Genomic DNA, 19963 nt, shown 5'->3' with positions numbered 1-19963 from the left:
AAAAGTAACAATTACCAATAACAATTTTAATTATAATAATAATAATAATAATAATAATAATAATAAAAATAAAAACAAAAATAAAAATAAAAATAAAAATAATACAGGAACTCGTTCCGTAAACTCCAAGATAAATACAACAAATAATATATATGTATATATATTTATGAAAGTATATATATATATATTATTAATAATACTAACAACAATAAGAAAAATAATCAAACGAACGAACAAATAAAAACCATAAAAAAATAAAGAAGAGCGAAAAAAATTACAAGATAGAAAAGAAAGAAAGAAAGAAAGAAAAAAAGAAAGAAAGAATGAACGAAAGAAAGAAAGACAAAAAGCAAAAGAGTGTAAACAAAAATATAAAAATAAACAAACAAATGATTAAAAAGAGAAAAATAAAAAAAAAAGTAAAAAAAAAAAGGTAAAATATAAACTGCAGCGAACGAAGATTGAAGGATAATTTACAATTCGATATATTTTGTCGATATTATTTCTATGTTCTATATATACAATACACGTTAAATCACAAATCTGCATACATACACATATGAAAATAAATTGTATAAAAATATGCAAAGATAAGTGCATATACCAACACACCGACATAACATTGTATAACGCGCGCGCGTGCGATAAGCGTTCACACATATTATAAACATACCTATACCTATACATATACATATACATACTCGTAACATTATAAGATTAGAATAACGATGCGTCCTGCATGAGTGCTGGAAATATATCTTTATATGTTTTATATATTATAATTATTATATATTATATATATATTATAATATATAATAATATTATATGTGCTCTCTCGATCGAACCAGGAAAACGTGCATTATTTTCTCCCAATTATTGTCTTGTATTGTATATATATACTATACATACATATGTATATGTGTAATTTTTCTTTTTTATTTTTCTTTTTTTCTTTTTTTTTTTTTTGAATCTTGTCTTGTGTCTTATATTTTTAACTTATTTATTGTTCATATTTATTTATTTATTTATTTATTTATTTATTTATTTATTTATTTATTCATTCATTCATAATAGATGCAAATAATTCGTATTAATATCCTCTTTAACCGGAACACGTGTCCTAACGATCGATATCCTGGAAAATTCAGCACGAAATTCCGTCTCGATGGAGCTGACCTCGTTTGCGTCTACTTCAACGAAGAAGACGCTTTTACGAATAATATTTTCACGTAAGACACGTGTACGTAAGCACGTATATATGTGCATACGTGTATGTATATGTGTATGTATGTGTAGAATGAGTGTGTGCCATTTTTAACTAGCATCGAAATATACAGGCACACGATGATTATTGAAATTATCAGTTGAGGAAATAGACCGTGATTAATTTTAATAATTGTTAATTGAAAAATTAAAATATGAATACGAAAAGATTTTAATCATTATTAATATAACGCGATATTAAAAAAAGAATGTTTATTATTATTATCATCATTACAGTGAACGTGTTGTTTAAATAATTTCCATTCTTAATACTGAAAATTTCAATTACGTTAAAATGATACATCCTACATGTATAAGACAAATTTCTTTTCATTCATTTTTTTTTCTTCGTTTTTCTTTTCAAGTATTTTTCTTTTCTCTTTCTTTTCTTTTCTTTTTTTTCTCTTTTCCTTTTTTGATATATATATATAATTCATGGACGAACGTCGTGATTAATCATTAATTACACACGATATTATTTCTATAACGACGACAATCCAGAAAATTATTATCAGCAAAAAATTTCAGTCGAGATAGGAAACTATTTACATGTATCTATCGACCGCATATTGCAATTTCGAATAGAATTTCTTAGGTTAAAAAAAAAAACGAAAACAAAAAAAAAACAAAAAAAAGAAAGAAAGAAAAAAAAGAAGGAAGATTTGTGAAAAATTTCGAGAAAAAATCTGTACGAATTTGTCGTATAGGGAAATGTTTTTTTTTCTTCTTTTTTTATCCTAAAAAAAGAAAAAAAAGAAAAAGAAAAAAAATCCCTAAGAAATTCTTCACTCGACCCGTTTCTGACTGAGGGAAGACAGAAGCTTTCGTACAATCAACCGTAGAGATGAGTCGTGCGTTGTCTCTCTCTCTCTCTCTCTCTTTTTCTCTCTCTCTCTCTCTCTCTCTCTCTCTCTCTCTCTCTCTCTTTGTTTCTCTCTCTTTCTATCTATCTATCTCTGTCTCATACACACACACACACGCGCGCGTATTCTCACTCTATCTCTTCGGATATCTTTCTCTCTTTCTCTTTTTGTCTCTTGTCTTGAAACTCCCTCGAATAACTTCAATGTTTTACCCAACACGGTAGCGAAGAAAGTGAGTAGAAGAGACCCGCACGACGAGTTTAGAATAAATAATTTTCAGCTTCGAGTGTGTAAGAATGTGTGTTAAATATATATAAAAAAAAGAAAAGTAAAGAAATAGAAAAAAAATACGTATTTAAAAAAAAAAATAGTCTGTAGTGTGATAATGCATATGTAATATAATGGAAAGTATAAAGTTTATTTTTCATTATTTCTTTCATATATATATATATATATATATATATATATATATATATATATATATATTATTATTTAATTATTTATTTATTTATTAAATATTTTTATTATTATTACTGTTTATTATTTTTAATAAATTTTTTTTCTTCAATTATTTTTTATAAATTTATTTATGAATATAATGGTACAATATGTATAATATATAGTATAGCGCGATACGTGTCGATTATATATTTATTTATTTTTTTCTTTTATTTTTTATTTTTTCGATCAATAGAGAAGGAAGAGAAAAAGAGGGAGGAGGCAGAGAGAAAGAGAAAATAAATCTAGAAATAAAAAATAATGAAAAAAAAAAAAAGAAGAAAAGGAGGAAAGAAAAAAGGTTTTAATTTACTTGAATCACAGAGCTTCGCTATGTGTCTATGTGTGTTTGTTATTAACGACAAAGAATTTGTTGCACGTTGCTCCAATGCAAAAGATAACGCGCCTGTATAAACGAAAAAACAATTAGAAAGTAAAAGGAAAAAAAAAAGAAAAGAAATCAAAAACATAATTTCAAGAATGAACAACATAATCCGTACGATCCGTATTTGCATTTTACTACATGATTACTTTTTGATACAATTTAAAAAATTACTTATTTAGATTAAATATGAAAAAAAAAAGAACATGGAAAAAAAATTAGGACGACAAAAGGAAAGTATCATTTCGTGGATATTTCTAAGATCACAAATCTCTGTGTTGTAAGCGACAAAAAGTATTCCTATCTACGCGATTTAAAATGAAATTGAGAATTACGATTTTTTCATTGGATATGGAGAAATTTGTGTGATTAACAAATCACAAATATATTTGTGAAAATATACTTGAAAAAAAAAATTATAGTATCTATTTTTATTGTGGAAACAATAAAAAAATACAGAATTAGATTTTTACTAATATTTTTCTTTTTCTTTCTTTATATATTTAATTTTTCAAATACAATCTAAAAACTTTTAATAGGTTTATAAACTCCATATCAATTAAACAAAAAAATAAATTTCATTGTACATACACGGTCTATACAATATATATATATTCGATATATCAAATAATCAATATGAATTTATTAACAAATTTGAAATACATCGACGTACATTTTTCTTTAAACAACCTGATATTTTCCAATCATATTTTTGAGTAGAAAGGTTTTTATCGATTTTATCGATTTTCTCCATAACATGACACACTTCACTACTTTCGTTCAGGAAAATCTAAGAAAAATTTCACGAAATAGATAAGATAAATTAAAAAAAAAAGAAAAAAGAAAGAAAGAAAAAGAAATATAAGAAGAAAGAAACAGTAACTTTAATATTAATTAAAAATGTTATAAAAAAAAAAAAGAAGAAGAAGAAGTAGAATATTTACGAACGAAGTAAATGATAATAAAAAAATATGAACAGAGTAAAAATATTTGATAACAATCAATAAACTTTCTTTTACACTTGAGCGTCGTGCAAATTTTCTAATACCACATTTTGCTCTTGTAAATAATGATGATGATGATAATGATGGTGATGATGATGATGATAATTATAATAATAACAATAATATCAACAAGCTCTTGTTCAATAATTTCTACATATGACAAAAAATATTGTTATAAATATTTTTTACGTTGGAATCACTACATTTATTTGAAAAAAAGGAAAAAAGAAATTCAATCGTTTCGTATGATAATAATGATGATAATTACGACAAAAAATTTATTTTTTACATTTATTTATTTGTTTGTTTACCATTACTATTATTAAAAAGCAATAAAAAAGTAAAGGCAATTTAATTATATAAAAAGTTTTTTATTATAAATTAAAATATAAAATTAATAAAAAGATAGTTTTTCTAATTTTAATATAAATTTTTTCAATATTTTTATTATTATCTTTATTACTACTTTTATTATTATTATTATTATTATTATTATTATTATTATTATTATTATTATTATGCCTATCTATCTGTCTGTCTGTCTATCTGTCTGTCTATCTGTCTGTCTGCCTGTCTGTTTTTCTGTCTGTCCACGTGTTTATGGAATTAATGATAAGAAAAAAAAAAAACCTTAAGAGAATCGTTACTTGTTCTGTGACTATAATATATATATATATATATATATATATATATATATATATATAATATATATAATATATTTATATATATTAGAATGGTACAATCATTATTATAATATATACATATATATATATACACATATATACACACACATACGAATTTCTATCTTAATTTTCGATGTTGCAAAAAAAAAGAAATAAATAAAAACAAAACATTTAATGCAAATGAGTACATAACGTAATTAAAATATATCTACGTATTTGTGTATGTGTGTGCGTGTGCGTGTGTTTATGTGTGTGTGTGTATGTGTGTGTGTGTCTATCTCTCTCTGTTAGATTTGCGTGTGACAATGTATAGATAATGAAAAAGATTAATTAATTGATTGATTGATTGATTATTTGATTGATTATGATCGATAAGAAATCGTGTTTTAAACTCGAACACGAGGTAATATTAAAATGAATGTCCCTTTTAGATATATATATATATATATATATATATATATATATACATTCTACGACTATGTGAATTATTATTTTATAGATCTAAAAAAATAATGTATACATACATATATATATATATATATATATATATATATATATATATACATATAATAGTGTTTCCTTATTTCGTTCTCTTTGCGAAATAAATATTTTTCATTTTAATGTTACTTCTTTAAATAAAATTAATGCGTAATTATTTATCATAGTTTCTATCGGTAAAACAGAACATAAACAATGTCTACACAAATTTGCATATTTTGCAAATATAATAATAATAATGATAATGATAATGATAATGATAATGATAATCATAATCATATAGTGATAATGGTATATAAGGAGAAAACACTAAAATATTAATGTAAAAAACAATAATTTTTTTTTATTTTTTGTTTCTGTTACATACAGTATATATATATAGTTATTTTTTTTTTTCTTTTTCTTCCATCTTCCGGCATACGATCGCACCGATGATTCTTTTCAACGAGGATAAAAAATTTGTTTGATTAAGAAAATAATTATCATTGTTTAGAATCTTTTATAAAAATTTGGATAAATCCCTCGTTGATGTAAGAAAATCTTTTGAATGGACGATCGATCGATCGATCGAACGCACGAGGACACTACACTAGCATAATTTCTTTTTTTTTTTTGATAGTTTATGTAATACTTTTTCGTGTGAGAGAGAGAGAACGAATGTCACGCTTTTCACTTTTTTTCGAAAAAGAGAGATAGAGAGAGAAATATATATATATACATATATAAAAATAAGAATAATGAAAGGACGACGAAGAAGGAGGAAGAGGAGTAATCAAACAGAACAGACAAAAAAATCAAACCAAAATTTATCGACAGAGGAGACGATGAAAAATGGAAAGAAAAGAAAAAGAAAAAAAAAGATAGACAGTTGATAACATAAAGAGAAAGAACAAAAAAAAAGAAAGAACGAAAGAAATGAACTAAAAAAGAAAAATTAATTAATTAAACAAATACATGTGGAAGTGTCAGTTGGGTATTGCGAGTTGGGAATAACTTATTTTGTCTTCATTTTTAATCGACAAAACGGCCATCACTCGTGTTGTAATTGTTTTTCATTTTTTTTTTTTTATTCTTATTTTTCAATGAATTTGGAACTTGGAACGATTCTCGAGAACTTTTATTGTCTATAATAAATAATCGAATCAACAACGATCGTCTGTCGAATTTCTAATAAATCTCGCTCGCAACTTCTTCGTCGAACTCGACGAACTCGAACTCGGTTTATTGTTAGGATATTACGATTAAATAAAAGAAAAAAAATATATAATAGTGTCATTTAATCGTTCGCGAACGAAGAAAATTTGAAGGAAAAGAAAAAATAAATAAAAAGTATGTCAAATGATATCGTATAACATGAAAAGGTAAGAAAAGGAAAGATAGAAAAATATATGAGGAAAAAAAATATTAAATATGGCATCGCAAACAATACATATATATATATATATATATAATAAATAAACTAAATAATCCTTCGAACGTAACCGAGCTCGGGTTAGATCCATTAATTAAAAAAAATAAATAAATCAATAAATCAATAAAACAAAATAAAATAAAAATGAAAAAAGAAAAACAAAAAGAAAAAAAATAAAGAATACCGTGGCACTCGATCTTTCTTAACGCAAGAAAAAAAAAAGGAATGAAAACGAAAAAACGTATAGAAAAACAAAAAAAAAAAGAAATTTCCCTGCCACATAATGATATATAATATATACATGTATATACGTGTGTGTGTCTCTCTTCGTTCAATTCTTTCTCGACCCGAATGAATTATCCAGCTCACGCCAATTTAATAACCCTCTGTTCAACCCCTTAACCTACCCAAGCTCACCCCTATCCCCATTCGAAAAACCATCTCCTCTCGTTTTCGGTATTTTCCAAAAAGCAAAGAAAAAGTTATATCTTTTTCTCAAAAACGTGTGTACCCTTTTTTCTGAAAACTCTGACACAAATCAAAACTTTGAAAACTATCTTCTATTCTCGTTTCGTCTTTTATATTTGTCACGCGTTATTATCACGGTGTGCCTCGTCAATGCGTTAACCCTATACTATGTTCCATTTGAAAATGGTAAATACGTGTGTTTACGTATATTATTAGATGTTCTCATCCCTTTTTCACGTCTTATTTATGTCTTTACCTCACCCCCGAATATATATTTATATAAAATTTTTTTCATATACATATACATGTATATATATATATATATATATATATATATATGATCCTTTAATATTTATATATGTATATATATATATATATATATACGTGCACGTATACTAACAGGGTGTCTCAATAGATTCTCGATTATTTCCACGAAAAAAAAAAATTATGAATTATAATATATATTCTTCATTTTATTTCTTTACACGTTACTCCTTTTACTTTTTTCTCTCACTGCGAGGTATGATGTTAAACGAAACAAAAAAAAAAGAAAGAAAGAACTTTCAACAAAACTGAAAATCGTGTGATTGTAACAAACAATATTGCGAATACAGATCGTTTTAATCATTATGATTAAAATTGAATAGGATCGAGTAAAATTGAAGACGCCCTGTGTAATTGGCTCACAACTATTTACCCATCACCATCTAACATCCCCTATTTTAAAACCGTCATGTTTTATCCATGTGTAAAAGAAAAAAATAATGAAAAGAAAAAATAGAGAGAAAAAAAAACGAAGCACGCACTAAGTTAAAGAGACATAAAGAGATATAGACCCGCTGACGAAAAAGAGCAAAGAAAATTGAAAATGTAAGTTTGTAAATGTTGAACCAGTTTAGTATACTTGGTCCTCCACGCTATACTCTCTCCCAACTGGCACGATTCTAGTTGTACATTTTTTAGAGAATCTTTTTCCCTTTCTATCTTTCTTTCTTTCATTTTTATTCAAACTTACGTCGACCTTCCACGTCCAACCCTTAATCACTGCTCTTAACGATCCACCCTTAACCTCCCACCATCTTTCGAGTTAGCCCCTGAGTTTACAAACACATGCACACGCGCGCACACATACACGCATACACACGTACTATATGCATACTTATGTGTTGTTGTTATGTATATTTATTGTACATATACTCAAGCAGAAACAACAAACATCTTCGTTCTGTCGTACTACGTCCGCCATTTTGTAATTTTAGTGATGGCCGATTTGTAGCGTTTCACCTGATGTTCGTTTTCTCTCTCTTTATCTTTCTCTCTCTTTCTCTCTCTCTCTTTTTCTCTTTCTCTTTCCACCCATTCTTCTTTCTCTAACCATTTTTCTAATTCTTCTATGCCTGTCTGTCTGTACTTCGTCCCTTTTTCATTTCTTTTTTCTTTTTTTTTTTTTTTTTTTAATACGTCTCTAATATTTTTTACTGAATTTTATTTTGATCTTTTTTTTCTTTCTTTGCGAACACAAACGAATTCGACACGAGACCAAACCAAACGTCCGGATTATTTTTTTTTTTTTATTAACTCGAATGAACGATTAATTAATCAATTAAATAATAAGGCATGGATCGTTATAATTTTAATCAATTGATATTGTACAACGATCGGTGTAATTTTTCATTATAATAATCATCATTTTTCACGTGCAATAATTGATGTTGTAATGAAAAAAGAAAGAATTGCATCATTGAAAATTATAATGTATCGTATTATAATTAAAATATTATAATGAAAAATTATAATTGAAAAAGAAAAAAATTTGAAGGACGTTCGGTGAATAACACTCTTTCCTGGTACACGTTTATTGTTTGATGGAATATGAAATTTTTGTGAGAAGACAAATATATTCTAAAACAAAGTTACCAGGAAGAAGTGTGTAGAATCTTAGAAAAAAAAGAAATGAAGAATAAAAAAAAGCAAGTATAGCGCCATAAGCTTACGCGGCTCTTCTTCGGCTTTAAGGAGCGCACGGTGTCGATATATTCTTGATCATAAATCGATGTTCACTTTTAATGGTGTCATAAGACGTGTGATAATATATATTTTAAGGAATTTGTCCCCATAGCTTTAAACGACATAGAAATAAAGTTAACGACATAACGTATTGACGTATAGGCGTGTACACGTACGTACTCGCACTTCGTAAATCATGTTTTATATCGGAACTAAAAAAGAAAAATTATTCACTAGTCAAGTATGTTTGTGTTTTTGTCAAAAAAAAAAAAAAGAAAGAAAAAAGAAAATTATTAAAAATGAAGATTAAATTGAAAAATCGAAAATTAATCAAAAAAATCAAATAAGTAAATAAAGTAAGCAAAATAATGCGTTTTTTTGAGTAAACTCACGAACGATTCAAACATTTTTAAATGAAAACGCCCAAGCGTTTTGTCTTTTATCTATAGGGGATATAAATTATTAAAAAAAAAAAAAATGAAAAATAGAATATAAATCCGAGGAAAAAAGTCGAAAGAAAATGGTAAACTTGAAAAACGCATTTTTTTCGGTGCCTCGCGAACGGCCAAAATTTGTATAAAAAGGAAAAAAGAAAAAGAAAAAAAGAAAAAAAAACGTAAGAAAAACGAGCATCTTGTTTTTCCTTATCTGAAAGAATGGGAAAATTATCGAACGAGAAAAAAAATAAAAAGTAGGAAAATTCCTAGAACGTTTTTTGTTCCGCTTAAACTTAATTTAAAAACTTCTTATTTGCATGGACGCTATCCGAAGAACCAGATGCTCGGTTTCAGAGTCGAATAAAAAAAAAAAGAAAGAAAAAAAGAAAAAGAAAGAAATAGAAAAGGAATAAATAACGCTGCGCGCTCGTAGTCGACATAAAAAAAAAAAGAAACAATAAATAAATAAATAAATAAAGAGAAAGAAAGAAATCAGGAAGGAAGGAGCGAAAAAAAGAAAGAAAGAAGGGAAGGAAGGAAGAAAGAAAGAAAGAAAAAGAAAAAAGAAAAATGGCCGACGCTGTATATAAGGCCGAGGAAGTGTCGCCGATCATCTGATATGCATATGTATTTACTTACCTCTCGCTTGCGTAGTTTTCCCAAGTGTCTAACACAAACAAACAAAAAAAATTAAAACAAACAAACAAACAAATGTTTTTTAACCAAAACAATCCAACACCAAAAAAAAAAAAAAAATAAAACATAAAAGAATATAATACAATAATGTCGTCCAGTACAGTCTGGGAAAACGGAACGCGGAAAAATAATAATAATAATGATAATGATAATAATAAAAATAAAAATACAAATGAAAATGAAAGCAAGAAACAAAGGATAGACGATTTATGTTTTTCGCTAAGAAACTAAAGAAAAATATGGGAAAGAGAGAGAGAGAGAGAGAGAGAGATAAGAAGACAACGGTATAATAAAGATGGCTGCTTTTGTGACCACGTGAGGAAGAAAAGAACTCGAAGATCATGGAAATTTATGGAGAAGCTGAGAAGGTTCTTTTGGGAAGAGTCGAAGAGGATTAAGCGAAGAAGATATAAATCGTCCATCATTAGCGTATCGTTAAACGAAAATCTGAACGAAAGTAAGAAAAAAAAAAGAAAGAAAAAAGAAAAAAAAAGATAGAAGACAAAATCGTTGAAAGAAAAAAAAAAGAAAAAGAAAAAGACGTTTTTCTTGACTGTATATTCACAACTGTACTCTATCACAGACAATTTCCCCCACCACTCCACCGGACCACTCGATCCTTCATTTAAATCACCATATAACTTAGTTAGCTACGCCACGCTGATGAATCCTGTAATTAGAATTCAAACGAACACGTAGTGAAGTCCCAATAGAAAGAAAGAAAAACAAGGACAACAAAAAAGATCTAAAATTACTTCCATTCTTATCTTCTCCAATCTCATTATTACCTGCTTTTGCATGAGCGAATGATCAGAGTCCCCATATATATATATATATATATATATATATATATATATATATATATATATATATATCCCTATTCTTTTTTTCAATCTTTTTTCTTCCATGACAATAGATATACTAGAGACAATTAGTTATTATAGTTCTAGATAATAGATTACGAGAGACAAGACAATTGAAAATGATATTTAACTATTATTTTAACTGGCTTGTCTTGAAGAAGAAAGAACAAAGAAAAAAAATGATGTCAGAGAGAAAAGAATGACCGCATTCATAATTTGCATGTCTATTTAAAAGTGACAAACAAAATACACTAAAAGTTTAATATCGTACGATCGATATCTTGTAATAATATTTCGCAATAATATCTTATAATCAATATCTAATAATGATATCTCTGTAATAGTATTGTCGGTCGAAAACGATCGCCTTTGTTTTTCTTTCTTCTTTCTTCTTCTTTATTTTCTTTCTTTTCCTTTTTTTTTTTAATAAAAAATCCTATTAGCGAAATTTCTAACAGAAAAAAAAAAAGGAAAGAAAGAAGAAAAGGAAGAAAAGAAAAAAAAATCACGGTCTCTCTGTATTTGATGCTGATTCAAAACATTTTTAGGAACAAATCGCAAAAGAGAGACAAGTGACCGGCCGTGTCCAGATTCAAGTATCCTATGAGAACGAACGTAAAGAGCTGATCGTCTCAGTATTCACTGCTGATGAATTATGTGCCAGAGAAGATACTGGTTACGGAACGTTACCCGAAGCATATGCCAAGTTGATTCTAGTCCCAGCTTGGTACGTTCAACATACGATACGGTACGATTTATCATTCCAAATGACAAAACCGTAATACGTTTTGTTAAATATATACGTGTATTTAGAACAAGAGAAAAAGAGAGAGAGAAAGAGAGAATGAAAGAGAGAAAGAGAGAGAGAGAGAAAGAGATAGAAAAAGAAAAAAAATACTAAAAAAATTTAATTAAACCGTATTCGTTTTCTATATTGATCTATTTAGCGATCAAGCCACGTTGAAAACTGTGGTGGCTGAGCCAACCCAAAATCCAATATGGAATTCAACCTTATTGTTTCCTGGTGTTGACGGTGAAAGTCTGATGGATAGAGCGATCGAAGTATCTCTTTGGGATTATTGTCCTGAGGGTGATAACGTTTTTCTCGGTGAATGTACGGTTGATTTACAAAAAGCATTGGAAAATGATCGTGCCGTTTGGTAAGTGTCGATTAATCTTTTTTTCTAATTTGTATGTTTTTTCTTTTTCTTTTTTTAATTTGTTTCTTTACACTTTTCTCTTTTATTCGTAACTTAAACACAAATGAATGTATTTATATATATAATTATATAATAATAATAATAATAATAATAATAGTAATTTTGGATTGATTTAGGTATCGATTGGAGGATCCACGAGGTCTTCGTTCTGGTAAATCGCCATATTGTTCGCCACGCGGTTCATTGTCGATGGAAGTCGCACAAAGATTCTTAAGAAAGAACGAACTACGTGAGAGAAGTTACAGCGACGATACACAGAGCGACAGCGGAAGTCCTGAACTTTGTTTCTTACATCCCGATCATGCTTGGCACGTAAATTCGAGACGTGGCTCCAGCCAGTCGGAACAACTCGAAGTCGAGCCCTATGAACTTAATAGGGATTACAGTAGATCTTTGCCTGGAAGTCGTCGAAGTAGTTTCCAAAGTCAATGTGGAACTGATAGTAAACGTAAGTGCGTCAAAAGTTTCTCTTATATTTTCTTGACTTTTTATTCTTAACTATTCCATTCATAAAAAGAAATTATTAACTAGCCGAATCAATTTATAAATAATTAATTATCTGATCTGATAAATTAAACTAGTTGAATTATAAATTTAATAAATATCATTGCTTATCTAATCCATAGAGAATGTTCGTTATATTGTTCGACTAATTGATAATTGATCAGTAACCACGTGAAATAATGAATTAATTGATTAAGTAGATTCCTCAGATTATTCGACTATCTTAATCTATAGATCATTGACGTCAAATCTTAATCCATAGACAATGTCGAATCATTGACCGGATTATCTTAATCCATAGACTCGTCAAATCATTGAGCGTATTAATCCATAGACTTTCTCAAATTATTGACCGTCTTAATCCATGGACTCGTCAAATCATTGACCATATTAATTCGTGATCTCCTAAAATAATTAACTAACTGATTCATAGATATGTCAAATCAATGACCGTCCTGATCCTAATAGTATCATCAAATGTTTTGATTGATTAAAATTGATCCATAAACTCTCGTCGATTTAATCAGAATTATTACTGTCAATAATACCAAAAACAAATATCGATAAATAATATCATTGACATCAAGAAAACGTTCTATTAATTTTCATCGTTCTAGGTGGAAGTATGGGTGAGGCAGATATGCCGATCGTCGTACATTATAATCGCGAACGACGACGTAGCTCTTGTACGAGACAGATGAGAGATCCTGAAGAAATATTAGAAGGCCTTCGTACTTTGAAAGCCGCTAAGGGTGAATTAAACAGAACTATGAGTCTTACCGGAGATAAAAGACGCGGAAGCCGTGAGTATAAACGTGTGTTTTCAATCGACCATCATTTTGTCTAATCGTCGTCTGCCTGCATCTCACTCGCTCGTCTCTTTCATTCTTTATCGGTATTATTTTCTTTTTTTATTTTCACTCTCTCTCTCTATATATATATATATTTTTTTTTTCTCTCATTTTTCTCTCTCTTTCTCTTATTGTCTATTCATTTCGTTATTTCTTTTTCTTTCTTTTTTTTTTAATATCTGTATATGTATATGTATATATGTATCTCTCTTACTCTCTCTCTCTCTCTTTTTCTGTGCATCGTCACTATGTTGATCGTCGTCAAATAATATCATCGCATACTCAACATCTCAATTATTTATCGCTCGAATCAACAACACTCGTAAGTTCGAACCATCGTCACAAATCAATCTGGAAAAATATCTATCGAATCTCACATGCTATTTTCGCACGGGCATAACATTTTTTCTATATATTTATTACATACACCTCTGGAAGCACTATTTATTATTTTATAATATACGAGCTCTTGAAAATCCTTCATCTATACTCTACCCACTCCCCTTTTTTCACTAACCGGTCGCTCGATGACAACAGCCAATGTATATCCACTTGATATCAATCGAAAATATTATTCAAAAATGAATCTCAAACTATCGAGTACGATGAGCTCGTATATTGTACGTATATACATACATATATATGTATGTATGTATGTATGTATGTATGTATGTATATATATGTATATGTAATATATTGTTACATTTTATCTCTCACATGGCATACATAACGACACCATGATTATTATCGACGTTACTTGTACGTGTCTCTTTGTGCATTCTCTCCTTTCCTCACACACACACGCACACACATACACATACACACATACACAAAGGCCCACACACATACATATATATATATAATTTATTTATATATATATATTTATTTATATCTCGACGTCAGCCTCATTATCTGTACGTATTTATCTGTTAATCATATCTCTGTCTCTCTTTTATGTAATCTCTCCTCTCTCTCTCTCTCTTTTCTTATTCATATTATCTTCTCTTTCCTATTTCTTTTTTTTTCTATGAATACATTTTTATCACCAAATCCCATATCAATGATTTGAATGAGCGAACGCTTTCTTTAATATAAATATATATATATGTGTATGTATATATATATATATATAGATTTTCTCTCTTTATCTTTCTGCTTCCGTCTTTCTGTCTCCGTCTCTTTCTTTCTCTGTCTCTGTCTCTTTCTCTCTCTTGCTTTCTCTATCACGTGAAACGATGCTGTGTAAAAAAAGTGAAGATGATTAAGCGGCCTGGAAAGGACTACAAGGACAATGAGTAGCTTGGACTCTATCATCGTCATCATCATCATCATCGAACGATCGATCAAGTGTTGGCTATTACGATGACGACGAAAAAAAAAATAGAAAAGAAAAGAACAGAACAGAACAGAACAGAAATGACAAATGAATATACTGATCAAAGAAGGTCGCTTAGGTGTGTTGTTATCCCATTCCGTATCATTCAATCCAATTAATGTTTTTCGTTTCTTGATCGTCTCGAAGATCTTTGTATCTTGTAAAACACTGTAAGGTTTTCAACAGCTATATTTCTAGGGTCCATAGCAAGCACATATATCGTAACAAATATCAATCATATCATTTTGTGATCCTAATTGTTTCTTTGTGCTCTCTCTCTCTCTCTCTCTCTCTCTCTTTCTCTCTGTCTCTCTCTCTCTCTCTCTTTCTCTCTGTTTCTCTCTCTCTTTCTTTTTCTGTCTCTGTCTCTGTCTTTCTCTTTATCTCTCTTTCTCCCATAAATCTCATTCATTTTAATCGTTTTCCAAGGAAGAGGAAAAAATTGTCTAATTCATTATGCAATCTGTTGCTCTCATCTACCACTTTATACATCACATACACATATATATATATATATATATATATATATATATATATATATGTATACATAGGGTGGATCTTCAAAGTTTCTAAATTGATCAAAAGTTGTTGAGTGATATTAAAAATCAATTTTTTTTTTTTAGATCATAAAATTACAAGTCTAAATTATAATAATATGAACCTAATTATAAGATTACAAGTAATCTTTGATTTTTAAAATGATCCAGAAACTTTTAGTCTCGTCCTGCATATATGTACATACGTACGTACGTACATACGAATATACGTGTATATGTATATATATATATACATATATGTATATATAGATATTCATAATAAACACACATACATTTATACGTGCGTTCTCACTGTGTTGCGCCAATTGTTTTGCCTGTCGCCGACAAGCTGCTCCTTCTGCCTGGCAGCGTATCAATTGAGCAACATCCGGCCCAATAACTACTAATATTTCTTCTTCATTCTCGGGTATTAACAAAAACCTTGAAATCAAGCCTTCCACCCATTCCATTCTACTTTCTTTCTGTCATTTCCAATACCCAAATCACCTCCACCTCCACCTCCAAAAAAAAAATATCCTACAAGAAGAATATCAATTTAATGATATTGATGATGATTCTCCTAGAATATCCAAACTTCCTATTGATCTGTAATAACATTTAACCCTTAGTGAACACTCGAGATCATCGTCATCAATTGTTAAAAAATTAGAAACATAAATACCAAGGCAGAAAGTAGTGTGTCGATCGCTTACCTTCGACGTATGTTGTAAGCCGATTATTAATTTTATTATATGGTTATTATTATTATCATTATTATTATTTATTTTATTAATTTTCTTATATTATTATTATTATTATTATTATTATTATTATTATTATCCGCTGTCGTGAATTTGTTGAATAAAAAGCCAAGCTGGTCGTTAAGTAATATCTTCTGTTGAGTGTCTCTAACGATAATCGTCTGAAAAAAAAAGAGAAAGAAAATGAAAAAAAAAAAAAAAGAAGAAGAAGAAGAAGCATACTCAAGAACAATCTTGATTGTCTTAATAATTATCCTTTCTCGGTCGGCTCTCTTCCGCTACTAATCTCTGAACGCGAATCTATACGCAAAATGATTCGAACGAAAACGAAAACGAAAACTAAAACGAAAATGAAAATGAAAACGAAAATGAAAAACGAAAATGGCGACTCGTACGATCGAAAAAAATAAAACCATGTCTTCTCATCTACGGCGAAATCTACTCTACTGTGACGAAAATATAACGATGACAACAACATCCCCTCGACTATCGACGATGACTATTCGTGGGCCGCATTATGACGAAGCCGATCTGCCAAACGAATCAACCGATCTACTACTACCTACTACTACTATTACTACTATTACTATTACTACTACTACTACTACTACTACTACTACTACTACTACTACTACTGCTACTATTACTACTATTACTTCTACTACCTACTATCTACTACTACTATTACTACTATTACTACTACTACTACTACTACTACTACTACTACTACTACTACTACTATTACTAATACTACTACTACTACTACTACTACTACCAACCGCCATCTACAACAGAATGCGTAGTCCCGACAGTTACTGTGTGGCAGTGCGAGCCTGTGTCTCCGAGGACCGGTAAATCGGCCTCCTTCCCACTGCCGCACTCCACACCACCTCGTTAAAAAACCGCAAGACTCTGTCGTCCGCCGTTATGGGCTTTCGGTAAGACTCATTGTTTCTCTTCTTTTCTCTCTCTCTCTCTCTTTCTTTCTTTCTCTATCTCTATCTCTATCTATCTATCTATCTATCTATCTGTCTATTTATCTATCTATCTATCTATCTATCTATCTATCTATCTATCTATTTACTTATCTATTCGATCCATCTATTATCTTAATCCTCTTTCAATCTTAAAATCTAAATGAAATCTTAAACGCTTTACCTACCGCGTACGTATAAATAGTCTATTCAAAATCAGCTTTGTGGATACTTCGTATAGATTTATATATAACAATTAAAACTTCTTAATCCCATTAAAAAAATCTTAATGAAATCTTAATACTTTATCTACCACCTAGCTATGAATATATTTTATTCAATATCGGATACCATCCATGAGTATATCTATATGTTGACGAACTTCTCTTAATCCTATGTAAAAATCTTAATGAAATCTCAACGGTTTATCTATCATGCGGAATTTATAATATATATATATATATAAATGGAATATTCAGTAGATGGGGATAGTATTTGCGGATTACAGATATTATTATTTATGTGTCGACAAACTTTCGACATCCCTAGGATCAGGTAGTTCGTGAAGTATATTATTGCGATCGAACAGTTTGTTAAACTTTAGAGCATCGTAACTCGATGAAATATCGGTGAAGAGGTACGTTGAAGGTACTCGTTGGATTCGTATTGATATTCTCTACAACTTTTGTTAGTGTTTAAAGTATCGATTAATATAAAAAAAAATGTCATTACAATATCTTGACAATAACGTTATCAATCCACTCTCTCTCCCTCCCTTAAAAACCACTAGCAAGTTTTGTCTGAAATCAATGATTTGTAATGTCAATAGAATCGTGAAAATATTTGATAGATATTCGATTTAAAATAAGACACTCTGTATAAAGTCAACAAACGATAATTATAATTGTTAAATTCAAGAGTGTATTTACACGAATCATTTTTATCTCTCTCGTTCCATATACGTGAGCTCGTTTATTTCTACTGACTCGACTCGTTAGACAAACTATAGTTTCTCTTCTAATGGCCGTCGGTATTACGGTATTAACGAAAAAATCTGCACTAGCGTTGATTGGTTTTTCCACGTACTCGTTTAATCCCCAAGCGATAGGTAAAGTGTGTGCTGACTATTGAAACCTGACAAACTCTATTACTATACCCAGTATATCCTTCTGAACAGAATACTGTGATCTATCATTGTGAATATCTTCTTCCTCTTATTCTTAAAACTTCTTATTCTTATTCTTAAAATTTCATCTTCTTTTTTTACTAGGTATTATTATCCTTCTAATGTAATACCCGAGTTTCGACTATCCCAATTTATTTATTTATTATTGTTGTTATTACTATTATTGTTATTGTTATGGTTATTATTATTATTATCTAATTTCCTTTCTATAATTTTTTTCCGTACTATAGAAAATAGGTTAGCCAGTTTGGAATATAACAAAAAAAAGGAAAAAGAAAATGAAAGAAAAAAAACAAAAATGGAATGTTCTATGCACAACATTATTATTCTTGTTCTAATCTATGAGGATGAAGTAATCTGTACTAATAGTTCGGGGGGAGTCTTTTTTTCTTACAGTCCTCCCCCCACCCAACTTATGTTTTCGTTCTCTTCTACACTTTGGGTTCCACTTTTACACCATATATATATATATATGTGTGTGTATATATATATGATGTATATTTATATATAAATATATACGCATATATATAGGCAGGACACATATATCGGTTTGTATGCAAAATCTTTTTTCCTACATATAAAATTTATATATATACTTTTTCTTAATGTTATATGTATACATATATTTTTCTTTTTAATTTTTTATGTATAAAATGTGCATAAAATATTTTTACGATTTTATATGTAAAATATATAAATATATTTGTCTTTTTTTATATATATATATAAAATAAGATTATGCATATTAACTAATAATAATATATATATATATACATAGTTAGTGCAGTATAACGCTTGTTAAGAGTATTCGCTTAGCAATTTCTCTGCCAGCATTCATAGATATTCTGATCGCTAGCCACTTGCTACCAGTTGTTACCTACAGTTGCAGCCTTAGGTAAGGAGTCAAGACTTTTGAAACACACACACATACACACACAAATATACATTACTATCGTCGCACGTATTTCGATCTTAAAACGTATTCTTTCATCCGGGTATTTAAATGGAAAAAGAAATAAAAGAAAGACTTTTAATTATTTTCATTTAAATTATCTATATTTTAATTGAACGTCAAAAAAGAAAAAGAAACAAAAAGAAGATTTTCCCTATCGAATTATTTTCATCGGCACCAATAGATCCATCGAGATATTTTGTCGAATTGTTCATTATCGCTATCGCAATTTATTTAATTTATTTATTTCATTAAAATTAAATTCATTCCAATGAAAATGTTTTCATTTTTTACGTGGACGAGGTATCAATCACAGTCGTGAAATTTGATTAGAAAATTATTCTTTTAGTTTGGATCTGAACGAAGACAGAATAATTGGAACTTAGGTATGAAATATGGTTTGGGCACAAAAGTTCCTAAATACGACAAATGTACGTAAGTTATCTTAAAAATCAATTAGACTTTCTTGAGAGGTTTTAAACTAATTCTTTACCTTAGATAATAAAACTACAAATCTTTCTTGTTGAGCTA

At 28.9% G+C, this 19963-nt stretch overlaps 1 protein-coding gene across 17 annotated transcripts in view; it reads left to right on the top strand.

Moving 5' to 3' along the window:
• Window positions 1–19963, top strand: part of LOC127064761 (regulating synaptic membrane exocytosis protein 2) — a 152293-nt gene that overhangs the window by 120925 nt on the left and 11405 nt on the right. For 12 of the 17 annotated variants that reach the window (XM_050996288.1, XM_050996290.1, XM_050996286.1 and 9 more), the window contains 4 exons: window positions 11622–11821; window positions 12021–12233; window positions 12410–12741; window positions 13415–13612. In XM_050996288.1, the coding sequence (XP_050852245.1) occupies window positions 11622–11821; window positions 12021–12233; window positions 12410–12741; window positions 13415–13612 (943 nt within the window). Of the gene's footprint in view, window positions 1–11621; window positions 11822–12020; window positions 12234–12409; window positions 12742–13414; window positions 13613–17114; window positions 17259–19781; window positions 19808–19963 lie in introns of those variants that run through there. The other 5 variants (XR_007781824.1, XR_007781825.1, XM_050996301.1 and 2 more) reach the window with 5 other exon arrangements.

The sequence above is a fragment of the Vespula vulgaris genome, chromosome 6 (genome assembly GCF_905475345.1).
Source record: "Vespula vulgaris chromosome 6, iyVesVulg1.1, whole genome shotgun sequence".
Lineage (NCBI taxonomy): Eukaryota > Metazoa > Arthropoda > Insecta > Hymenoptera > Vespidae > Vespula > Vespula vulgaris.
Note: the sequence above shows the minus strand (reverse complement) of the source record. Positions and strands in the feature narration are given on the sequence as shown.